The sequence below is a fragment of the Cherax quadricarinatus genome, unplaced genomic scaffold (assembly GCF_038502225.1).
Source record: "Cherax quadricarinatus isolate ZL_2023a unplaced genomic scaffold, ASM3850222v1 Contig7, whole genome shotgun sequence".
Taxonomy (NCBI): Eukaryota; Metazoa; Arthropoda; class Malacostraca; order Decapoda; family Parastacidae; genus Cherax; species Cherax quadricarinatus.
In genome coordinates this window covers 131,900-157,839 of record NW_027195033.1, presented here as the reverse complement: position 1 = coordinate 157,839, position 25,940 = coordinate 131,900, and the positions used below count along the sequence as shown (strand labels likewise).

Below are 25,940 nucleotides of genomic sequence, written 5' to 3'. Positions count from 1 at the left end.
TAGTAGTGCACCAACCCTGGTGTGCAAGCTAGCTGTACTAGTACGGCGCCAACCCTGAAAGGGTTAACCACAAATGTGATAAATGTGTAAATAAATTGCTGTAACTGAATAAGTAGATAAATAATTGAAAGTAAATAACTGAACACAAGTTTAGCCTCCCTGCCTCGGTGGGAGACGGCAGACATGTTGAAAAAAAAATATATCCAATGAATAATGTAATGTCCAGCACAGTACAAAAGTTTTACAGTGCACTCTTGAAGGGTATGATTTGAGGACAGTCTTTCACCTAGGAAATGAAATACCTAAATACCAGTCTTCAACTACTGTGTGTGCATCGCTATCGCACCTTTGTAAAGTCAGAAGAGAGTCGAACCATCGTAAAGTGAGAAGCATGTGTGCAGCCCAATGTTGAATCGTTTGCAAAATTCAGTTTGTGATGCCTCAGAACTTGTCTGGTAGTAATATTGAATTCTAGCAAACATGTACGTTCATTTCTCACAACTACAATTCCATCTTGTTTCAAAAACCTAAACTTGGATTGTTTGCTTGTATGACAGTTCCTTCTGATCCCTGTAGACTTTGGTTGGGCTTCAAAAAGGTGTCACTAAGGTAGGGCAAGTACATGCACGTTGCTGACCTGGAAAGTCATTTTTTATTCCATTGCAATGTTACTGCTCTGTTGTTGCTGCCACTTCCAGTATAAGTCACTTTGTAATAATCCAGGTAGAAGAGGTTTTGTGTGTAAAGGGCTTGGACATGCAGCAGGCATTTGTGAGCATGTTAGGATTGAATGGGGACAAATGGTTTTTGGGAGCTGACAAGCTGTTGGAGTGTGAGCAGGTTAATATTTTGTGAAGGGATTTGGGGGAATCAGTAAGCTGGCCCAGAGTCCTGGAAATGGGAAGTACAATGCCTTCACTTTAAAGGATGGGTTGAGGATATTGGCAGTTTGAAGGGACTTCTAAACTGTCGTGTCTGAGTGCCTCTGCAACGACAGTAATTATGTATGAGTGAGGTGAAAGTGTTGAATGATGAAAGTATTTCTGGGAATTTTCTTTTTGGGTCACCCTGCCTCAGTGGGAGACAACCAACGTGTTAAAAAAAGTTGACTTGTGGGACAAAAGTGGAGCTTTTCACATTTCCCATGAAAAAAAATGGAAAAATAGGTAATTAAGCTACTACTCTCTTCCTTATGTCCTGTAATCTTGTGGGGGGCTGCTTGCCCCATAATATATTTGAAGATGAGACTGGGTTGCAGTTTTATAAATTGTGTAAACATGCCTCTGGCAAGACCCTGCCCTGGTGGGAAATGGCCAATGTGTTAATAATATAATGGAAACTGGGTAGCTCTATCGATGAAGCGGTTCTTTGACTCTCACAGAAACTGTCTTTTTCCAGGATGATTCTTCAAATGCAGATGGTAAAGGTAAGCCCCATGATGGGTGTATTTTCTCTTTTTGCCTTGTTTTTTGTTTTAATATATTAGGCTTAGTTAATACCGGGCACAAACTGAAGGCTCACACTTGTCATGTCTTGGTGAATCAACGGAGGTTTGGAGGCCACAACGGAGATGGTATATGGTGACACCAGGTGGTGACGACGTGAGGATCCATCAGGTATGTGCAAGAGGTATCGAGGAGACCGCCATCGAGATTACACAAGAGAAGTTTACTCCTTCATACAAGAGAAGAGTATTGTGACCGAGTGATTGAACTCGACTCTCCTTAATACATGATGCTCATATTGGACTTGAAACACCTTGCAAGATTGTGCAGTTATCAGTAATAACTGATTTTCTTCTTCTTTTTAAGAAGATAGAAGATGATAGTTCATTATTTTTTAAGAAGATTGAAGATGGTAGTTTATATTTTTGTGTGAGTCTGAAGTTTGTTGCCCATAGTTAGGAAAGTTTACTAAATAGAATGCCTTGAGTGGCATCCATTGCACATCTTACTAGTTTCTTTTGCAAAGAAATCTCCGTCTACATAAGGAATGAACATCATATTCCAATAGCGTTTTTCTCTAGGATACTCTGAGTATATTTTAGCCAGAATGAGGAGTGGGGGTGTGGGGGACCCAGGCTCTGAAGATGAAGCAGGTACTTCAGCGACAACAGGAGCCAGATGTGGTGGGAGCACTGACAGAAGCACCAGCTTGAGTGCTTGGGAGTTGCACCTCACCTTACAAGACATCTTGTAGCTTCAGTAGTAATTTTTCAGCATGCAGTCATGTCTGTATGTTATACAAGATGTGAATGAACATCGAGCAGAGCAGCCCATCCACATTAGGTACAGCAGCAGTGGGTGGAGCTGAACTTAGCGCGGGGTAAGGTTGCCATGTCCCGTGGTCCCCCCCACCCTCGTATGGATGACAACGCAGCAGTCGGGGCAGCAGCGACGGTGTGGGGTGCATCCGTTCCTACTTCACATGACGTAAACAGCGTGACTCACTTCTGGCGCTGGATACCATCTGCCAGAGGGGAGCCACAGCCCGTCCTGATGACTGACTCGACCCACAGAGCGATCACACACCAAGGAGGGCAGTTCCACAACCCACGGCAACGCAGACTCCATGGGGAAGAAGGACATCTCCGACAGCGATTCTAAGGATAAGAAAGAATGCGATAAGCCCAAGAGGTTGGTTCCTCATACTGGGTTTGTATCATCAGCAGTCAGTCCTAAGCTGATACTGAAACATGGGGCATGATCTCCCTTTGCTGTACACATCTGCTAGACCACTTGTCAAACATACTAGTCTGTTCTTGTCACATGGGCTTGCCAGCATCCTAAGACTGTGGATGTGGGAAGCAGTTGTTATAAGCCAGTATGGCTTATTTTTTTATCTCTTAAGTATTTAGTTTATTTGAGTTGCATTTTCTTCCTTTCTCCACGTTTTTGTTAGTTTTAAAAGTTTGGACAGTAAAGATTTGAAGTGGATAGCAATTTTAAACATACCTGCCCTTTTTGGAAAGCAGCTAGAGAATGATTGATGGTGAATGGGTTTTATTTTAGTCACCCTGCTTAGGTGGGAAATGGCTGATGTTTATAAAACAAATGTGTTGATTTAGCATTAATAGCACTGTGTATTGGGCAAAAGTCTTTGTACAGATGTGGAAATGAGGGCCCTGTTTAGTACAGGTTTAAAAAATTGGGGCCTTGTTTAGTACAGGTGTAAATATTGGGATCCTTTTTAGTACAGGTGTAAAAATTAGGCACTGTTGAGCACAGGTAAGAATCAGGACCCTGTTCATAGGGTATGGAGAGGTGGGGAGGCTTGGCAGAAAGTTTTGGTGCTGGAGGGTAATAACATTCTTCACTGAACCACAGGGAGGGACGGGTCAAGTTCTTGCTGATATTAGAGGTGGTATATTTTTCTTGTGGCAAAGTGTCCTGAAGAAAAAAAATTCAAATGTATTCCACAAGCCAAATTATGGTGTGTAAAAGCAAATTACGAAGAGGGGCAGTTATTTCTACAAAGTGAATTTGTGAGATCTGGACAATAGGTGTGGATCTTTCCAATCACGGGTAGTCTGCAAGATATGCATGCGATTATGCAGTGGCTTGGAAGACGTATTGGAAGGAAACTAGCCTCTCTGACAGTATTGTATGTGGAGTGGGGGAAGGATAAAGCTTGATTATTAGAACTTTGCATTTATATTGGAGTTTGACATGGAAGTAAGATATTTGCTCAATATTGGAAAATATCATGGTAGTAAGTTTTAAAAAGATTTCTTAAGCTTCATTTTCAGTAATCTAAACAAAGTTTTCATTGTATTGATTGCTACAAGTAAAGAAAGGTTGATCTTGTGCTCATGTTTTAATTTTCCTGTGTTTTCTGCAGCTCCGGGGAAGAAAAGGGGAAAGATGACAAGCTAAAAGATGACAAAGGTAAGCCTAGTTTAGAGTAATTCTTAAGTAAACTAAGTTAAGGAGCGTGTGTTAGGTAGAAGCGAGTAGAGGCAAGTAGTTTTTACGACTTGGCATTTTGGTGTGAGTAAGGTAACATTTATAGAGGGATTCATGAAAGGTGGTTAGTTGTACTAGAGTTCTGGAGATGGGAAGTGCAGTGCCTGCTCTCGGAAGGACGGGTGGAGGCATGTTGGTTATAAATGGCATCGGCGTGCCTCTGGCAAGATAATGATGAAGCGAATGATGAAAGTACTGGTTTTTCTGGTCGCCCTGCTTCTGTGGGACGCGGTAGTTGTTAATAAAATTTTTGAAGGATCAAAGAGCCAAGAAGTCTAGAATTGAGATAACGAGCAGCTTGGATGAGGTTAATAGAACTGGGAGTCGAACCTTAAATATAGACGAAATGGGAATTTTACATATGGAAAGAGTCGCAGTATTAAGAGCCTTAAAATACGGGGGGAAATAATTGGTAATGGCGAAAGCAGCAGGACTGGCAGACATGTCTCTGAAAGGGTAGATAAGTATGGTTCCCGTGAAATGGCAGAGGGCATTAAAGGAAGGGGAGGGAGATTGTCTATGGTAGAATTGACTAGTATGTATATATACACAAATGTGAAAGTATGAGTGTCATAAGTGTTTAGAGAAAGAATATGTAGTTAGTGTTTAAATTGGCTTTAACATGCAGCCTCTAGGATAGTTTTATTTCTGAAAGCTCAGAATTTAGATAGGAAATGTATACCAAGAGGTGTATGCTTTTCAGTGTATAGGATGTATACATAGAGGTGTGCATGTCACTTTGAATATATGTATACTTGTTTGGTGGTGGAAAGGTCCCTTAATGACCTTAGAGTAGTTGATAGGCTTTAAACCCCATTAACCCATCCAAATTATGAAGAAAATTGCTACAATTCCTTCTTTGAACAAATGCATTCAAATAATTCAAAATTACACATCATTGGGTTTCAAAAACGAGATTGAACAATAGAGCAAGTCCTGCTTTGTTGCACGCTCCTCCTGCATAGCAGACTTGTCAATGCTTGCTTGTTTTCACCCAGAACTGGACTTAAAGTAATTGGCTTAAATATTGGTTGTCTCAGGGTGTTGGCAGCCCAAAGTGGGTGCTATTATTATTATTATTATAATAGTGTATTTTTGGCTCATTCCTTGTGTAATTGTGGTATTGATGGAATTTTTTTTTATTTTAGGTGGATATTGAATAAGTTTGTCAGGAGGAATTAGCTATGCTGTATTTACAGGTTAAAAATCTAATCCTGTAATTTATTTAGTTTTTCCAGTTACTGGAACCATTATAATTGTCATTTGTATAGTCATGGTTTAGTTTTTGATTTATTGCTATAATTATTTCACCTTTGTAAACAAAATGAGTATTTTGAAACAGTGCCGCTCTTAGAATTTGAGAAGTGTGGCGAGTATTGTAAACAGACATTAGAAGACTGGTGATGGTATAAAAAGTGTGAATATTGATGTTTTTATTGATTACAAACAGTAGGAAAACCCACCAGTCAACGTGTGGTAATTTTTCAATGAATTTAGCTTTACACACTGTATAATTACTAGAATGAATCTCAAATACTGTATGGGTTTAATTATGCAAGAGTTAACCGATCCATTACATTGTTTTTTGATTTGTTAAAGAATGTCAATACTACGACTGTAATATTACACACGTGTGTGACTGGTTAATGGTCCATGTCAGATCAAAACAGGGTCATGAGTTTGTCCCTTATGTGTGGGGGGTATAATTGTTAAAAAAAAAAAATTATTTTAATGCAGCGATAGAATTGAGGTGTGATTTTTGCATTGGGTTGTAGTGAGAAATGATTGAAGAACACTGGTGTAGGGAACTTGCCAGGATGAGTTAGAAGGAAATTGAGTGTTACATCTTAGATATTGGTATGTTAGTATTTTCATTAGATGTGGTAATTTGGCTTGGGTTTGCTCTTGGAGTGAAAGTGCAGTATTATGTATGGAGTAGGGCAGGGATCCCACAACCTGTGGTCTGCACGTGGCCTTTTTAAGAAATTGATGCGAGCCTCGCATGAAATTAGGAATTCACTCTTCTGTAGGTTCTACACTGTAATGTCATCACACATTTGACCATAAAATGTGTCCCACTTGTGTAGGAAAGTTGAGGACCACTGGAGTAAGGAGAAACTGGTTAATCAAACTGTTGTAGAAGAGGGTGAGGAGGAGAGTACAGCACTTGCACTCTTGCAGGCTAAGTTGCCAATATTTCATCTTGCTGAATGGTGGAAATTGGTCAGTGCTCGCTGGGAAGTGCAAGAGTGATGGCAAATGTTTTTTCTTTGGTCCACCGTCCCTAGATGTGAAATAGCTTATTTTCAAATTTATAATTGATTTTCACATTCTAATATAGGCGTACCTTCGGCAAGAGTGGTGGAGTGAATGATGGAAGTTTCTTCATTTTTGGGTCGCTGTTCCTCAGCGGGAAATGTCCAGTGTGTTAATAAAAAAAAATAGAACTGTTTTTTTAGATAGGACTGAGTGGAGATGAATGGTTTTTGGGACTTGGCAAGCTGTTGGAGTGTGAGTATGGTAATATTTTGTGAAGGGATTCAGGAAAATTAGCTGTACTCGAGTCCTGGAGGTAGGAAGTACAGTTCCTACAATATTAAAGGGGTTTAGGATATTTAAGGAATGCAACTTGAGTGAGGTAGTAGTACTGCATCAAACTTATCGATTACTTAAGTAGTTCACCAAACCTTGAATATCCTGGCAAGGGTCACACCTTTCCCTGTCTTGTCTGTAAAAATGGAAAAAAAAAATCTGAACATTGAACATGCTGGCATATGACAGATGGGTTCCTTATCTCTCCTGTCACCTTCCATTCCAACTTCATTTGCTTTACCCCATTATGAGTTGGAAATGTGGTGGTTTTTATGATAGGCCTAGGTGCCATTAAGGAGAGGTGGTCAAGAATGTATTAAGACCAGTTAGTACACTTTTGATAAGCTTCTAGTCTTTCTACTCCAGAGCCCAGTCATGGGCCAGGCTTATCTGGTGCTAGCCTGGTCAGTCAAGTGCTTGAAGTGACTTCTTGACACTAACTCCCAAGAGACTTGACTCAAGAAATCGTAATGACACGATTGCAAACAAACCATACCCCCAGCCGGGATTGAACCCGCGGTCAGTCTCAAAACTCCAGGCTAGCTGGTCTAGTGGCTAACGCGACGGGCTGGAGTTTTGAGACTCTATGACCGCGGGTTCAATCCCAGCCGGGGGTATGGTTTCCCAAGAGACTTTTGTGAGTGTCAGGTTTGGTGCTTTCCCAGGGTCTGGCTATGAATTTCCAGGTATAATGCTCTCGTAATCTTAGTGTATTGCTCTCGTAATTAATGCATTAAACTTTTTAGACCACAAGAAGAGCAGCAGTGGTGGTAGCGGCGGAAGGAACCTCTGGGTCAGCGGCTTGGCATCTTCAACTCGGGCACAGGATCTCAAATCTGTTTTCTCCAAGTATGGCAAGGTAGGTGGGAAACATCACGATTCATGAAATCATAACACGATTGCCAAGAAACCATGGTATGGGTGGGGGTTAAACCCATGGCAAGGGAGTTGTGAAACTTCAGGCCAGTGCGCAAGTCATTGGGCCAGCTGGATGCAATAAGATTCATCCAACTAGGTCAGGGTTGGGCAAACTGATGCCTGCCAAAGGTTTTCATGCAGCCTGCCAAGATCAAGTCTCTTGCGTATATGCAAGTGAATGGGCAAAACTTTGTTCATTTTCCTCTGAAACCATGAGCTGTTACACAAGCATTATCAGACAAGTACAGTTCCCAGTTGATGGCTTTAGAATTTTGCCCCACCCCTGGACTAGGTATATCTATAAGGACTGGTCCCCCCCCCCCCCAGTCTTGGAAAGTCTGTCTGCACCTTGTATGCTCAAGGACAGGATCCAGGGTAAACTGTTATGCTTAGCAGTTGTCTACATATGTTACATTACAACTGCTTGGAAAGTCTTAGTCTTTTCTTGCTTGTATGCCTTATACAGGCCTTGGGTTCAACCACCACCCATTCCTGGTTTAAGTAGTGAACTATTTATGGTTGAGTACTCAGTCAAGAGTGGTGCTTTGATGTTGGTGTGAGGGGGTTCTTGTTCTAAAGAATTGAATGTTTATCAACACATCGGCAGTTTACCACTGACCCGAAAAAAAACTAGCTTTCCTTTTTACGTCTAGTAATTTATACAGAAGGTTACTAGCCCCTTGCTGTCAGCATTTTGGTCGCCTTTTACGACACCTGTGGCTTATGAAAGAAGGATTCTAACCCACTTTCCCCATGGAATATTTATATTAATGTATACTCTTGCCCGTGTTGGTCTGTGATTGTTTCCTATGCCCGTTTTTTATCAACTCGTAATATTCGAGATTTATGAAAAAAATTAATGCTTTTGTGTACACATTTTCAATTTTTATGTAACCGTTTTTCTTTAATCGCAGGTTACGAGTGCAAAGATAGTGACTAATGCCAAGACTCCCGGGGCCAAGTGTTATGGGTTTGTCACCATGGCCAGTAGTGACGACGCTGCCAAGTGTATCTCACAGCTCAACCACACAGAACTTCATGGTCGTATGATCCAGGTGGAAAAGGTACAATTAAAAACTTATGTGGGTCAGTTTTCAAATGGAACAGGTTGTTTCTGGATGAGTTGCCTCGTTTGACACAAGGGGGAATATCTAACCAGTGTTATTTAACCTTCTTGCGATTACTAACCCAACACACGCTGCTGTGTACAGTAATTTAGGTAACTGTTTGTGTACCTGAATAAACTTACTAATGAATTTGCCAATATGTTCCCATACCCTTCTATCCTCACTTTACCAGACTGCCTGAATCATCACCATTGCTGCTAGTCGCCAGTATGACTCCAAAAGATGTTAATATCTTGGTTTTATTTCACACAAGGATGGCTAGTAACACAACAGTTGATAGTTTATCATTTAATTTATTCCCCCCCCCCCCCCTTACTGTCCAAACACAGACGTTCTTATGCGTAGTGCTCCAAAAGTATATCTACATATTTATTTTACATTTTCAAATATAACAAAAAAAAAAAATATCAGTTTTTTTTTTTACACTTTTTTCAAATGTAAAAAAAAAAGTACGTATTTTTACGTACTTTTCAAATGTTGAAAAAACGTAGATCTACATTTGGACAGTTTAAGGGTTAAAATGGTTCAGAGATTGAATCCCATACCCCCCCCCTCCCCATTATTTGATTCCCAGACCCCCAAGGAGTATGGGTACCCCAGTTAAGAACCGCTCAATTAGACTGACTCCTCGTTGTAGGTAACATACAAGAGTTGGGTCTTGTTGTGCAGTACACATCACACATTATCCAAGGAGCAATACATGGCTTCAACATTCTAGCTTCTGAAATTCATTTGACAGCACATAAATGGTACCACTATTATCAAGAGGCATTTAAGGGACAAGATATGACAGTTTATTGTACTTTCTACGTATATTTTACCTGGTTGTATTTTGAATCAGTAATAAGACATTACTTTGGACACGCAGTGCCCTAAACATCATTAATTTCTTTCTCCTCGGGTATTGTCCCTTTTTTTATTATTTTTAAACTAGATGGCTTCTAAAACAGGGGGCTTTGTTTTCTAGGCTAAGGGAGAACCTGGTGGTCCAACCAGAAACAAAGCATCCTCTTCGTCGTCCAATCGTAAACCATCAGACTCCAAGAAAGATTCAAGTAGCGACAAGAAGAAGGAAGGAGATAAGAAGGAGGGTGATAAAAAAGATGGCAGTGATGATAAGGAAGGTTTAGATGATAAGAGTGGTAAAGATGGGGACAAGAATGACAGGAGGTCACATTCCAAGGACATCAGTAGAAGTAGTAAAGATCGGGATCGCAGGGGACCAAGAAATAACAGGCCGTTTGAACGACGACAAGATAATTATAAGTTCGAGCCACGAGGAGGCAGAAACGAAGTCTTGAGTTTCAAACAGGTATGACCTAGTTACAATATTTTTATGTTCTTGTTGACTTTTGTGTTGTGGTGCATTTTGTGTGCATACGTGTGTTCTGTTGTGAGTGTCAAGCATGTGTGGCACATCCATTGTCAAACAGAAGGGAGATTACTAGCATTGTGGAATAAAATAATTTATTTTCCCTCCTTTACTCTGAGTAACTTCATAGGTCAAAACGGTGTCAGCTCCTCATTTTCCTACTAGAGGTGACTGGAAACTGTTATCACTAACTAGTGCTTAAGCTCCACATTCTCTTTCGGAGAGGTTGCCTTGCTGTTGAAGGGCTCCTGATCCAAGGATTTATCCACATTCCCCAAGCAGTGTGACCGTGCTTCTAATTCAGTGTGATAAATTAGGGACGCATAAACTGTCATATCTGAATACCTCTGGAAAGACGGTGATAGTGTGAATGATGGTTAGTTTTTTTGGGTCACCCAGCCTCGGTTGGAGAATTTGTGTGGAAAAAGTTTCTGGCTTATACTTTCATTTTTTGGCTTAAGTCATAAAATTCGGTGACAGTTTAGTATTTTTCTTGCAAATTAAACTGGTTTTAAAAGCCTTTTCTGGCGCAGATCATGGATGAGCGCGAACGACAGCGCCTGCGTGCCCGGGAGAGAGTGATGCGGGAAGAGGAGAGGAGGAGAAGAGAGGATGAAGTGAGGCAACGTAACATTGAAAGACGTCAGCGAGAAGAAGCAGAGAGACTCCAGAGGTAAGTTGTCGTTTGACCCTTTAAAAGTGGAGTGTGGCCCAAAAGTAGCGGCTTGATAAAGTTCCTGGAGAGCGAAACGTTGCCACAGTAAAATGTTACATTACCTTTACCTAAAGAGTAATAAAACTGTAATTTGTCAACAGGGAGAGAGAAAAATTGCGCTTAGAACGAGAAAAAATAGAAAGACAGAAGCACGAACTCTTACGCTTGGAGAGAGAGCACCAGAGGATGGAGAGAGAAAAGCTGGAGAGGGAGAGAGAGGAACTTCGACGTCAACAAATGAGGTACCGTACATTCCCAGCTAATGTCTGTCTTGACTGAAACTACATTTTAAGACTTCAGTCAGGTTAAATGTTTGAGTAATCCACAGTTATTGACTCCCAGGGGATGCTGAATGTGTAGGTCTCAACTTCCATGTATTAAATATGGAATTTCAGTGACCCATCCAATCTGCACCACTTGCTTTTTATGTTTCTAATGATATTCTTAAACGGCCACAACCATCCCCCTACCCCCCTCCCCTCCTTGCACTTAAATGAACTAGCCACTCGTGTGACAAGACGTTGGTAGCGCTTTTGGGTGGCAGACGAAGGCCTAGGGTTGATCCTGGGCTGGGTGGAGACAGACATGTTTCTTAACATCTGTTTCCCCTGACCCTATTCACTTCTGTGAACTTGCTAAACGTCAGGCATTACACACACAACAGTGGAGGAGCATTGTAGTGGACCTACTGGTCCATACAGGGCAAGTCCTTGTGTGTTACTGTTCACTGTTTTAACCAGGTCAACCCTTTGGTATACATGTTAGTGGATGATTACCAACAGCCAGATCATGGAGCTGGTGTTAGTGGGTGGAGAGTGGCACCTACAGTATGCCTCATGCTTAGTGACCAAGGGTTTGGTGCTTCTTGTAGTACAGTACTGCAGAAATAGTCAGTCTGTTAAGGAACTTTGCTTGTGGCATTTGAAGGCTATTCTGTACTCTTTAACAAAAACTTTGTAAGAGGTTGAACTACTTGTGGCATTTGCTGGTTATGTTGTGACATTTTGGTTATATTGCACTATTAAATCTGATATTATTTCTAACTTGGCTACTACAATGTTCAGTCTTTAATGTACTTCAGAATAACACCCCAGACTGTGTGGGATAAAAAAAAAAAATTATGTAAATTATTACCCTGCCATGACTTGCGAAATCACAATAACGCAGTAGCTTCAAACCCGCGCCAGGGAACAGGTGCGGGTTTGAAGCCATGGCAAGTGGGGGTAAACTCCAGGCCAGTGTGTTAACCTCTGGGTCAGCTGGCTCTGAAGTTTGTCCATCTGGGTATCGCATTAGAGCCAGCAGGCTGTGGTTAATACCAGCCATGAATTTGGAGTCACTGGCCATGGTTTCAAACCCCATCAATTTCACGAGTAAGAATTTGTACAGTGCTCGGGTAGTTCTTGTTGAGCCTTGCATCTACACCTATTGTGCTAAAAAAATTTCCCCAGATAGCCATGACATTTACTTAGCAATTTGGTGAGTATCACATGTAGTATTCCACAGTAATTATCTATGAGTAGTTAGTGTATAATCACTTGTCGGTGCTCAGTAATACCCACATGGGGACAGAAACTAAGGAGATTAATTGATCTGTATATTTTGACACCTTTCTGGGAGACCATCATCCCATTGTGACCGGAAAAAGAATCATCATCATTCACACTATTGCTGTCTTGTCAGAGGGGCACAGATACGATAGTTCAGATGTCGCTAAAGAGCAGATAGCCCAAACCTTCCTTTAGAGTGCAAGCACTGTACTTCCCACCTTCAGGACTTGAGTCTGGCTAACTGGATTTGAAATCTATAGATCAGTTAATCTCCTGAGTGTCTGTGGGCTATTATGAAGCACCTACCAGTAGGTATATTTGCTGTGTAAGGTAAAACATCGAATAGTTGCCCGAACTGGTGGGTGTTCGAAACACTACTAGTGGCTCTGGCTTCCAGCTTAAACACGAGTAATTTTTTTTTTTTTCCCATCGACACTTGTGGAGGCACTTTCAATCAAACTTCAAACCAGTAGTTTTTGGTACAGCGCTTGGTTCCCCTTCATTAAGTATTGTACATAACCTTGTAACTGTTTATTTCAAGATGGGTGTTACCTTCCTGTATGCAGTGCATTATAAGATTTAAGTTTGAAATTCTGTATATGACAGACTTTACTACAAAAAATAGCAATCCATTTGTCCCCAAATTAATGCAAAATATTTTGTTTTTTTATGGTAAGATTACCTATAATTTTGGATGCTCAAGTTGCACTTGGTCTTGATGTGTGTTGTGCATTTTATTTAACTGTTAATAAACCCTGTATTTCTAACAGTAGACTCCGGTTAGTGTCGTCTCTGGTTCTAATACTAAATTTATTTTTAAAAATTTTGATATTTTAGTTTTAATTTCTAATGTTGGAAAGTAGCTAGGCACTTTCTTTTGACGAATCCACAGACTATAGGAAAGCCCCGTATGTACAGCACTCTTTTTGGTGTTCCATGTTTTCATTGGCTTTCAATTGAACTGTTGTTCCACCCTCCTGTGAACATCACCAGCAGGTGGAACATAATGAACAATGGCTCAATTTAAGACATTGAAAACACGGTACACGAACAAGGTGCTGTATATGCAGGGCCCTCCTGTATGTGTACGAAGCTTGTGGTGTTTGTGTAAGGGAAGAGACAACTTGGATATCAGGCTTGTGGTGTTTGTGTAAGGGAAATCTCAATACGAGGCTTGTAGAGCCATTAGCATGAGCCGGAGTCTACTATTCTTTCAGGTACGAGGAGACGCGCAGAAGCATCAAGCGGCCGGCTGAAGACCGCGAGCGCAGGGAATTCTTCGAGGATCGTAAAAGACCAGCTCCAGATAACAGATCACGTTTTGACGAGGCTCCAGCACCCCAGAGAAGGTACAAATTTATCATAGCCAAAATTTTGTAGATTTGCAGTTGGCATTTAGTTTTTTTTTTTTTTTAATGGGGCTTTAGCTGTGTATAGTATTTACAGCAGTGTTTAGTTTTTTGTCATAGGTCATTATAGTAGTTGCCAGGTAGTACTTTGGTGCAGGTGATGGGCTCCAGTTCTTGGTCCTGCCTTTAAAATTATTTATTTTTGTGCAAACTTTTTGTTGTTGTTGTTGTTGTTGTTGTTGATCTGTATTCATACAGTCGAGACAATTCTGTTAACACTTGCAGGTGGAAGTGTTAACATATAATGGGGAAATTTGGCCACCAACCTTAGTGCTTTAACTCCTTCAGGGTCCAAGGCCAAAATCTGAAGTGGTGCCCCAGTGTCCAAGAATTTTCCAAAAAAAAATTTGTTATTTTTTCTTATGAAATGGTAGAGAATCTTTTTGTGAAGGTAATAAAACAAAAAGTACGAAATTTGATGGAAAATTGACGAAATTATGCTCTCTCGAATTTTGATGTTTCAGCAATATTTACGAATTGGCGATTTTTGCCGACTTTGACTCCCATTTTAGGCCAATTACATCATTCCAGTCGACCAAATTCTTAGCTATTTCACTAGTATTACTTCTATTCTATCGATTGAGCACAAGAAATCGCCAAGTCAACTGTTTCAACTACAAAATAAAGTGATCGGAAATTGGTAATTTGGCCAATTTAACACAGTTCAAAATATTCCAATTTCAAAATAGCGTCCAGAATAAACAATGTAGGCATTCCTGGCACTAAACTAGCATTTCCTCGGTTCATTAGTTACGTTTTGAGGCTTCACAAATAAATCCCATTTTGATTTTTTATTCACATAATGAATTTTTATTCACACCAAAAAATAGAAGATTTACTGTTATGCAATATTGTAATAATTGTATAAATATCATCACCATATTTGTGAATGTATATTAGACCCACCAGCTGGCGTGTATTAGACGTGTGAGGTCATTTGTTTACTCTTGAATATCGGCAAAAATTTAACATTTCTGCTACTTTGAGCTCAGTTTCAAGCCATTTCCAGTGCTAAAACCAATCAAAATCATCTCTATTTCTGTAATATGTCTTCCATTCTATCAAATGAGACAAAGAAATTGCAAATACAACTATAAAAATCATACGAAAAAACACTGCAAAGTTGCTGTTTTAATCGAAAATCGTGGTTTGTTTTTTTCTCATTATACACAGTGTGCTGCAGGATTTGTTTTATGTGGTGCACACATACCACATAGATGTATTCTCTCATATCTAGGCCCAAGTGTACCAATCACAGTTTATCAGAGTGAACTGAGCTCATGACGTAGATCTACGGTTTGGACCCTGAAAGGGTTAAAAGTGCCTCTGTTTCTGTAGTATCAGCTTGAAGACACTGATGGAGTGAGTGATGAAATGGCCGCCGGTGTTTAAAGGAAATTACCGGACCGAGCAATTGCTCCTTGTTAAGAGCAGTGTTCGTGAAATGTGAAATTTTTAGGTAATTGTAGAACGTTAACTAGTAAATAAATGTCTGGTATGTTTTATAAGAACCTTTACCCTACCTTTGATTAGTTTAGTGTTTCTACTCCTGAAGCCCGGCCATGGGTCAGGCTTGTCTGGTGCTATCAACCAGGCTGCTGCTGCTGGCTTACTGACCCACATACCCATCACAGCCTGGTTGATCTGGCACTTGGTGAAAATACTTGTTCAGTTTCCTCTTGTACACTTGTTCCAGCAGTGTTTGATATATTGTGGTAAGATTTTGAATAATCTGGGACCATATACCTTTGAAGAATTTCGAGAGTATATCTCCTCTCTGAGCCCGGCCATGGGCCAGGCTCGTCTGGTGCTTGCCTGGTCAACCAGGTTGTTGCTGCTGGAGGCCCGCTGCCCCACATATACATCACAGCCTGGTTGATCTGGCACCTGGTGAAGATACTTGTCTAGTTTCCTCTTGAAGGCTTCAACACTTGTTCCAGCAGTGTTACTGATATCTTCTGGCAAGATGTTGAAAAGTCTGCATCCCCGGATGTTGATAGTGTTCCCTTATTGTCCCCACTGCACCCCTGCTCCTCACTGGGTTTATTTTGCACTTCTCCCATATCTCTCACTCCAGTATGTTATGGCAGGGTACAGATTTGGGAACAAGTCATGTATGTTGATACAGTGTTCCCTTATTGTGCCCACTGCTTTTCACTGGGTTTATTTTGTACTTCCCTCCATATCACTCACTCGAGTATATTGTGACAGTGTGCAGATTTGGGAGCAGGCCTTAGAGTACTTTACAGGCATGTAATAATATGCATCTCCTCCACTCCAGTGTGTACATATTTATGACTTAAGGCTTTCCCAGCAATTAAAATGTTTTACTGGCTCTGTGGGCTGTAACCAGTCTCTGCATTTGTTCCAGCTCTGATATTTCTTCTGCCTTGAACGGGGCCATCAACACAGCAATATTCCAAATGAGAGAGCACTAGCGATTGTCACCATTGGCATTATTTCGCTCGTTTTTGAAAGTTTTCAATGCCCACCCTGTCATCCTGGCTGTCGTGACCTTTGTCTTATGTTCCCAAATCTTTCACATTTTCCTTTTGTTCTGTTTGGTGATCCTGTTTAGTACATATTTTGGAAAGCACTCAGATTAATGCCATTTTTAGATTAGTGGCACCATTACCTATTCACATGGCATAATTTCCCCCATTTTTAAACATTAGCTTCTTCCCACTAAGGTAAGGCAACTTAAGACACATGTACAACATCTGGGTATCCTTATTGTAGACGTTTCGCCATCCAGTGGCTTTATCAATACAAATTCCAGGACATAACTTGAAGGTGGTAGAACTATGTACAGAAGATGAGGTAATCAGTCCCTCAACCTAGGAGTAGGTGCGAAGGGCACCGTAGTCGTAGTCACTGGTAGGCGGGAATCCCGCCTACCAGTGACTATGCCCTCGTCTGCTACCCGTCCTATTTCCACCTGACGTCAGTATACATGTCTTAATTTCATCTTGTCGGTATTGTATACCATTCTTGTACAAGGTAAGGCAACCTGAAAAAAAAAAAATCAATCACTGTCTTGCCAGAGGCACGCTGACATTACGACTCAGATGTCCCCTCCAAACTGCAATATCCCCACCTCCTCCAGAGTGCAGGCACTGTACTATCCATCTCCAGGACTTGCCACTGAATCCCTTTATGAATGTTACCTTGCTCACACTTCAACAGCATGTTAAGCCATGAAAAACACTTGACTTCACTCCTAACACTCGTATCTGTTGGGTTTCCAGGCACTTTTGACACAGTACCTCTCCTTCCCTCCCTCCAATCTTTATGCCCCCCACACCTCTTCTTCCCTCCACTACAGATTTATACACCCTCCAATTATCCTATTTTGCTCTATCTCTTCTAATGTTCAAACTACCTCACTAACCCCTCTTCAGCCCTCTGGATAATACTTGTAGTAACTAATCCAATCTCCAGACTACAAATTCTCTGTGTAATAGTCACATCTTGCATGACATTTCCACTTCCTCGCTGCACATTTCAAACCCATGCATCATACCCATATAAGAGTGTTGGTACCCCTATACTCTGATGCATTTTACTCTGCCTCCATGGATCAAGTTCATTGCCTCCACAGATGCCTCCATGCATCACTTGCATTTTTTCTCCTTACCAATTTTATGGTTCACGTCATGTTTCAGGGACCCATCCACTGACAAGTCCACTTGCTTCATAATCTTAGGTAAGACCCTAGTGGGGTGAGTGGGGGAAGTGATGATAGGGGATGATTAGGTTGATAGGAAGGTTTTGAGTGGTAGTGTATCTGGACTTAGTAGCTTGGTGATCGTGGTACTAGTGACTCGTGCAGCGGCGAGGAGTCGACTCCCAAGTATCTAAACACATTCACTACCTCCATATTCTCTCTTTCCAATCTGATATCCAGTCAGATTGGAAAAGGGGTTGTTTAACAGATGAGGTTGTAAGAGGAGACTGAAGAATGTTGTAAAGGTTGGTAGATGAATTTAGGAGGTGGGTAATAGTTCAGGCACTGTACTTTCCACCTCCAGGACTCTGGTCCAGCTAACAGGTTTCCCTGAATCCCTCCCTAAATGTAGTAACTGTTTATTGCTAGTTCACAAGGTTTTGTGTATTGTGTACAGCCATTCTGGGCTGTTATGTCATAGTTCAGTTGTTATTCTGGGGAGGGGGGGGAGGGGGGGTATGTAGGTGGAGCTAGGCAGAATACTGAAACCATTGACAAAAGGATTTTTATTTTTTCCCCGTTTTGCTGTATTTCCCTGCTATGATTGTTGTCATTTGTAAGAAAGATTTCTGGTGAATGAAAGTCTATGGTTAGCTTTCAATTGAGGGATTGTGTGCCAAGCAAAACTACTAACAAGCACCAAAGAAAATCGTAATCAAAGCCTAGTGCTTCAATTATGTACGGTCAAGCACGAGTGTTTTGAGACTCGAGCGCATAGTCAAACACTTGGGTCGTCAAGCGCCCATTCTGAGGCTCGACTGCACAATGGGCTCAATTTTAACCCTTTCAGGGTCCGTGCCGTAGTTCTACGGCTTTGAGTTGATGGTCCAAACCGTAGATCTATGCCACGAGCTCAGCTCACTCTGATAAGCCGTGAGTGGTAAATTTGTTCCTAGATATGAGAGAAGACATCTGTGGTATGTGTGCACCACATAAAACAAATCCTGCAGCACACGCTGTACGATAAAAAAAACTGAGATCGTAATTTTCAATTAAAACACTGCAGTGTTTTTTCATGTTTTTTTTTTATAGTTGTATTTGCAATTTCTTGGTTTCATTTGATAGAGTGGAAGATATATTACAGAAATAGAGATTGATTTTGATTGGTTTTAGTGCAGGAAATGGCTTGGAAATTGAGCTCAAAGTAGCGAAAATTTTAAATTTTTGCTGATGTTAAAAAGTAAACAAATGACCTCACACGTCTAATACACGCCAGCTGGTGGGTCTAATATATGTTCACAAATGTTGTGGTATTATTTACACAATTATTACAATATTGCATAACAGTAAATCTTCTATTTTTTGGTTTGATTAAAAATTCATTGTGAATAAAAAATCAAAATGGAATTCATTAGTAAAGCCTGAAAATGTAACTAATGAACAGAGGAGATGTTAGTTTAGTGCCAGGAATGTCTGCATTGTTTATTCTGGACCCTATTTTGAAATTGGAATATTTTGATCTTTGTGTTAAATTGGCCAAATTACCAATTTCCGGTCACTTTTTGTAGTTGAAACAGTTGATTTGGCGATTTCTTGTGCTCGGTCGATAGAACAGTAGTAGTACTACTGAAGTAATTAAGAATTTGGTCGACTGGAATAATGTAATTGGCCTAAAATGGGAGTCAGTCGGCAAAGTCGCTGACACGTCAAAATTTGGCCTCGGAACCCTGAAAGGGTTAAGACAAGACATCTGTATTATTCATAAGATTTTGTTGGGATTTTTAACTCGGAGGGTTAGTCGGCCAGGATGACCCAGGGTAGGGAGGGGCTTGCCAGCCAGGATGACCCAGGGTGGGGAGGGGCTTGCCAGCCAGGATGAGCCAGGGTGGGGAGGGGCTAGCCAGCCAGGATGACCCAGGGTGGGGAGGGGCTAGCCAGCCAGGATGACCCAGGGTGGGGAGGGGCTAGCCAGCCAGGATGACCCAGGGTAGTCATTGTGTCATCAAGGACTGTCTTATTTCTATTGTGGTCCTTCAATCTTGTCCCCCAGAATGCCACACACACCTGTCTACTAAAACCCAGGTACCTACTTACTGCCAGGTGAACAGGGACAGCAGGTGTAGGGAAATGCATCCAATGTTTCCACCTGACTGGGGATTGCACCCTGGACACTCGGTGTGTGAGAAGTGGGGTTGTTGCATACCAGGCCATGGGACACCGTTGGAGGATGTAGTTTAAGCCCCTCGTATGTTTCAAAGTATACATGTGTAAGAACTACAGCAATTCTTGAGGGGGTAACTGCACTTCGTAATGTCTCGGAAATTTTGAGGGCCTTTAAACGGTAACCTTGGTATATGCAATTTTTTTTTTTTTTCATGTTGGTCATCTCCCACCAAGGCAGGGTGACTCAAAAAAAAAAAAAATCCCCAAAAAGAAAATGCTTTCATCATCGTTCAACATTTTCACTCGCACATAATAACTTTGCAGAGGCGCTCAGATAAGACATTTTAGAATTTTTACTTGTAGGTAGATTGGTTGGAAGGAGTTAAATAATCGAAGGATTCAACAAAGTTCGTGTTGTATAAGAGACTCAGATGGTGAATGATAGGAAAATTGATAACCTCAGAAATTTCAAGAATGCCGTTAGTAAGGTTCTTCCCGGAGTGCTTCCACTCTGCCACCAGAAAAAATCTCGTACTGGTGGATGTAGTAAAATGTGTATCTGTCGTCGGTAGATAATGTATTATGTAATAGTTTTCACCTCTATAACTGAAGTACGATATTAAAATATTCCATCGTGCTTGAGGATAAGAAGTCTGAAAATATTGTACACAGGCTGCTCCAGTTGAAGACAGGCAGACGACGACACTGGAGACTGGTTGGACGGGATCGCTCCCCCACCCTTGGTAGGTGGCGGTCAGTGTCTCGAGGCTAAAACAGTCTTGTCGCCAGACCTCGTGCGTGATTAAGGTTTAAAAGGTCTAGACAATATTTGTTGAATATTACAAGTGTGCCAACATTCCAGCCCTTCTGCATAGAGGTGGGAAAGCGAGACTGGTGTAGTAAATAAAGGTGGCAAGTTTCAGTTGCGGTTCTTTGAAGTTTCAAGTCAATATTGGGTTATTTATTGTATAATTGGCACCTAAGGTTTCTAAGTTTAAATAATATTTGTTCAGTGTTACAATTGTGCCAACATTATGAATACAGTAATTTTAGATATTAATGAGAGATTGATTTACTTTCAAGCAGATACAATGAAGATCGGAGCTATGAGAGAGGAAGCGAACCTGCGCGCTTTGAGCGGGGCGGTCACGGCAGTCATGCTAGTCACGGTGGTGGCAGCGGGGGTCGCGAGGATCTGCGCGGCGCACCGCCCGGCGTCGGCGGCGCTGCTAATCGTTACGATGATCGGCGCGACGATAGGCGTCCGGTTGATAGATCTGGCCCACGAGACGATCGTGATCATAGAGGACCACTACCCCCTCAGGCCTCACGAGACAGACCTAGGGAAAGGTAATTCCGCTCGCAGAAAACTGACCTCGTTCACTCTAGCTTATGAATGACTAAAAGTGTAATGAACACTTTTAAATACTCAATAATAACCCACGTGTAGACAAACAAAGGAAGTTGATTAATCTGTATATTTTGATCTCGTCCTGGGATCATCTTCAACACATCTGCTGGAGAGGATCTCGGAAAGGGATGGAAACCTCCAGATCAATGAACCTCTTGTTTTTCTCTGTGGGTTAATGTTGCGAATTGGGACGGATATTTAATATTAATTTCTCTATTATAATTTAGTCATCCTTTTGGTATATCTAAATTCAACTGAACTGGTTATATTTTAGCATTCGCCACTTAATTGTCCTTCACTATTGCATGACAAACGCTTATTAAAAAAGAGTTGATCCTCAAGCTTGCAATCGGTCATTACATGAATGTGCGCTGAGAGAGTTTGAAAGTTGCATATTTTGAGTGAGACCGTAGTGTGTGGCCGTAGTGAGTGAGTGACACCATAGTGAGTGTGGCCGTAGTGAGTGAGTGTGGCCGTAGTGAGTGAGTGTGACCGTAGTGAGTGTACGAATGTGACCATAGTGAGTGTGGCCGTAGTGAGTGAGTGTGACCGTAGTGAGTGTACGAATGTGACCATAGCGAGTGAGAGTGCACGGTTTCTTTTAGTTTTTTAAAAAAATTTACTCTAGATTTATAATATTGTCAATGTGTTAAAATTTTTAAAATTTAATTTTGTTTAATCTTCAGTGATATTTACATACATTCAATGGTCGTTTTCTTTATCTGTTTTTACAGTAAATCCTCGACTTACAAACGTTGAGAATCTTGCGTATTGTGCATAATACACAGAATAATGATATACACATTATACACAGTAATATATTGTACACAATACAGAACATTGTCATTGTATTTGTAAATCGAGGACTTGCTGTACATGTGATTTTTTGTTGTAATTCTGATTGGCTATGTAGTGTTGGTCATTGATTAATTTTTGTGATGCTGTTGCTCGGGTAAGACGTAAAGTAGTTCTAGTGTACATACAGCTAATGGAATAAATCAGTTCTGAGTGTCGGCAATGTCTCTGCAGGTACAGTGGTAGTGGTCTGGGCGGCGGAGGCGGCGGTGGTGATGCATGGAGGACTGGCGGGGGTATGGGCGATAGTAAGGGCAGCTATGGCAGCAGCTCGGCCATGATGGGGGGCAGTATGGGCACCTCTGGGCTCTCTGTGCGTGGGGGGGACTCCCAGGGCTGGAGAACGTCAAGCAGCATGAACAACAGTGATAGGTCAGCTATTATTGCCTGCACTTGTCTTCTCTTGTCTTACATCATTATAATTACAAAGTGAAGCTTGCACACGCCACCGTACTGTAAGTGTGGGAGAAGGCGTTGGTGTATTGCCTCCGGAGGCCATTGATATTGTAAGAGGCGACTAAAGTGCCGGGAGCCAGGGGCTAGCAGCCCCTTCTTTTGTATAAATTACTAAATATAAAAAAAAAATTTCTTTTTAGGTCACCCTGCCTCAGTGGGAGATGGCCAGTGTTTTAAAAATATTGAATATACTTTTTTTTCATTGATAATTTTAATTCCCAATTGAAATTTACACTGGGGGGGGGGCACTATATATATTGTCTTGGGAGCCATTTTTTTTAGCAGGTTAGTCAGTAAACCGTATGCCAGAAGCGAAAACTAAAATTATAACTAGGGATAAGAATTGTTCTTGTAAAGTATTACAGGAGAGAGTGGAGGTGGATAGACAGAAATGGGAAGTAGCCAAGCCTAGCCTAGGGCCGGGCTGCAGGTCTAGGACGACAGTAGACTCGTTTGAGGAAGCAAATAGGTTAATATTAAAAGTACGAGGTTGAGAGGAGGGTTGATTAAAGTTCATAAAAGTACAAGGTTGAGAGGGAGAAATGTTAGATGTATAGCAATTCACTTTTGCACTCTTCTGAATGTATGTGCCCTTGTTCAGTCCTAAATGAACAAATGTGTGAACACCTGTGGCATCCTTGTCTACTATCATGATGTCCAATGTAATAATTTTGGTCTTGTACATACAGTGCGTTTTACGTAATACTGAACTCTCATGTGTACATAACTAAATTAAGATTAGGTGGATAGTTTACTATTGGTAGAAAGAATTCTTAGCTTTGACTTAATTCACAAAATGTATGGATGCAGGAGTTTTATGGGAAATATTTCCAAAGCAACTAGGGCCTTTTTGATAGAATGACTTGCAACACACCACCCATATACATTACAGTGCTTAACAATTTGCTGATTTTTTGCAAATGTCGTCTCGGTCCACAGTAGGATTTGAATGTGCACACACTGCGTCAGAGTACACGGTACATCGGTCATGTCATCAGAGCATGCAATACTTTGAGCCAGTGTGTGTGTGTGCAGGTACGAACCCTGCTGTGGACAGAGATGCATTGTTTATCTGCCTAGGATGGCCAATTACTGGCAGTAATTTTTAATGAGGATTTATTGCTTCACTTTAAATTAAAAAAAAAAAACATTTCCTTTATGATATTTAAATCATTTTATTCCTGGCCCTGTATGAAATGTATGTCAGTATAAAGTATATTTTTCAGATTTAAGTGAGCAAATCTTCAGATTCTTCACGCATTTTTGTGTTGGGGAATTTAATTGTGCTAATTAACTTTGTTCTTGCATTGTAATTTTTCTCATATGTAAATGATTTTTTGCTATTTTTTCATGCATGCCGTGGAGATTGCTCGGATATTTAATATAGTTTATGCTTGTTCTAGAGAAGTGTGACAATAATTTTCTTGGCATTTCCAGATGGGGCGGCGGCAGTGGTCCAGGCATGGGAGGACGCGGCGGCAGTGGAAACATGGGAGGCATGGGCATGTCCGAGATGCTACGGGCGGATCTCAACCACGTTTCCCAGCCTGGCATGAGTTCTATGTCCATGCCCATGTTGTCTCAGAACGATAGATTCCCCATGTCTAATTTTCGTAAATATTAGGAATTTTAATTAAGGACTGACAAAGTTGAGTGTTGAGGCAGGTAATATGTAGTAGACACTTTTAACCATTTAAAATTATTTGTTAGACTCACATTGGCCTTCAATACATCTGTGATGTAAAAATGTGATTTTTTCGGCCCAAAGTTTCATTAGATTTATCATTGTAGATACATTAATTAAAATTAGGCATTTCAGTTAATCATCCAAATTGTGGTTACGTACACAGGGCAGTCGCACAGTTTCATTTGTCTTGTCATGTACTGTACCTACGTGAGTCTAGTTTTGCTGCATTCAACCCTGAGATGAGTTTTTTTATATAAAGGAAAAATGAATTAGCTAGTGAAGACTTTAAAAGGCTTGTAGGTGATGACGCTTGATTACTGTTAAGTTGCATATACAGGATTGCCCAGCATACACAGCACCTTGACGGTTTTCCACGTTATTGTTGGTTTGAAATTGAGCCATTGTTCATTATGTTCCACTACCGGCAATTGTCACTGGTGGGTGGACGACAATAGATGCTGTACATGCAGGGTCGTCCTATACCGTGTTTTCTGGCATACAAGGCGCACGACTGTCGGCTGCTTGCTGATATGTAGTTTCCAAGCTGTTCTGACAGTAAACAAATGTTAGTGAAACCCAGAGCCTACCTTTGACCTTGAGCATGTACGAACAGGCTGATTTTCCAAGACTTTTTAGGGGGGGAAGGGGAAGCGTGCCTGATGTGCAGGAAAATACGGCAAGTGGTGTGCAAGTTGTCATCTACCTTGAGGTAGTACTAGCTTTGACTTGAGGTACATAATTATTTTTTCATTGAACATTCCCCATGTTTGTGTGTACCTGAATAAAATGTGTATCTGAAATATTGCTTCTATTGACCTGTTCTGCATTTAGGTTGGCAGGTGGAGATTCTTGCTTAATGCTTGTAGGTTTGATGATCCTCAGGCAAGTGTTCTACCTTGACATGCTCTTCCATCACTTAACCTACCTCTTGACATATGTCAAAATTGTCACTTTTCTGGCCAGGTAATTTTGAAACTGCAAGACCTTATTAATACACACATGCATGCCAGTGTCACCTACACTTGCAACTAAATTGCTTACTAACTACAGGCCGGACACCGTGCCACCTCTCAACGCGGATTGCTTTTCGCAGGCAAAATCTGCCCCACGATTGATTAAGCAGAAGTTTCAACGTGTGGAAAGCCTCCTGATAACTTATTGGTAACAGATTTTGACCATCTAAATTTTTTTTTTTTTTTCATCCTGCACATGTACATGATTTTATTACTACTACACCTCTTAATCCCCTCAAGGGCTGCTCCTTGATACTGGCAAGGGGCTCTTATCTATGGAATTGGATCCAGCATCCCATATTATTATTATTATTATAATCAAGGGGGAAGCGCTAAACCCGTAGGATTATACAGCGCCCAGGGGAGGGGGGATGTGGAAGGCATTCAGGCTTAATTCGGGGAACTGGAGCACAGATCCAATTCCTTAAATCAAGAGCCCCTCACCAACCCAGCATCCCATAGACTGAGCCATTATGCCTCTTAGGCACTGGATAACCCCTATGGGTTAAGTGCTTCCTGATCCCCTTCCATTACTGCAATACTAATATACGTAAAGTCTGGGAGACCTAAGAAGCCTCGGATCCTTGGTTTAGCGCTTTTATGTGGAAGCGTTATTATTTTAAGCTGCCGCCTCACTTTATCCATATTATAATACACTAAACCCAAAGAGTCGTACAGGGTTTTAGAACCTGAATTTCAGATTTCCTATGCGATTCAAGGTTTCTTGATGCTGGCGAGGTGCTCTTAACCCTTTGACTGTCGCGGCCGTATATATAAGTCTTACGAGGTACCGTGTTTGACGTATATATACTCATAAATTCTAGCGGCTTCAAATCAAGCAGGAGAAAGCTGGTAGGCCCACATGTGAGAGAATGGGTCTGTGTGGTCAGTGTGCACCATATAAAAAAAATCCTGGAGCACGCAGTGCATGAGAAAAAAAAACCTGACCGTTTTTTTTTAATTAAAATGCCGACTTTGTGGTCTATTTTCGTATATTATTTATGGTTGTATTCTCGTTTTCTTGGACTCATTTGATAGAA

At 41.1% G+C, this 25,940-nt stretch overlaps 1 protein-coding gene across 6 annotated transcripts in view; it reads left to right on the top strand.

Moving 5' to 3' along the window:
* The window catches only part of LOC128700965 (SAFB-like transcription modulator), a 37,841-nt gene extending 13,154 nt beyond the window's left edge, over window positions 1–24,687 (top strand). The window contains exons 5-16 of one of the 6 annotated variants that reach the window (XM_053794479.1): window positions 1,399–1,426; window positions 2,519–2,636; window positions 3,841–3,887; window positions 7,304–7,416; window positions 8,390–8,539; window positions 9,570–9,914; window positions 10,508–10,647; window positions 10,791–10,931; window positions 13,457–13,588; window positions 20,565–20,828; window positions 21,919–22,116; window positions 23,638–24,687. In XM_053794479.1, coding sequence (XP_053650454.1) covers window positions 1,399–1,426; window positions 2,519–2,636; window positions 3,841–3,887; window positions 7,304–7,416; window positions 8,390–8,539; window positions 9,570–9,914; window positions 10,508–10,647; window positions 10,791–10,931; window positions 13,457–13,588; window positions 20,565–20,828; window positions 21,919–22,116; window positions 23,638–23,824 — 1,863 coding nt within the window. In that variant the 3' untranslated portion in view covers window positions 23,825–24,687. Of the gene's footprint in view, window positions 1–1,398; window positions 1,427–2,518; window positions 2,637–3,840; window positions 3,888–7,303; window positions 7,417–8,389; window positions 8,540–9,569; window positions 9,915–10,507; window positions 10,648–10,790; window positions 10,932–13,456; window positions 13,589–20,561; window positions 20,829–21,918; window positions 22,117–23,637 lie in introns of all 6 variants that reach the window. The other 5 variants (XM_053794478.1, XM_053794482.1, XM_053794481.1 and 2 more) reach the window with 5 other exon arrangements.
* The last annotated feature ends 1,253 nt before the right edge of the window (window positions 24,688–25,940 follow it).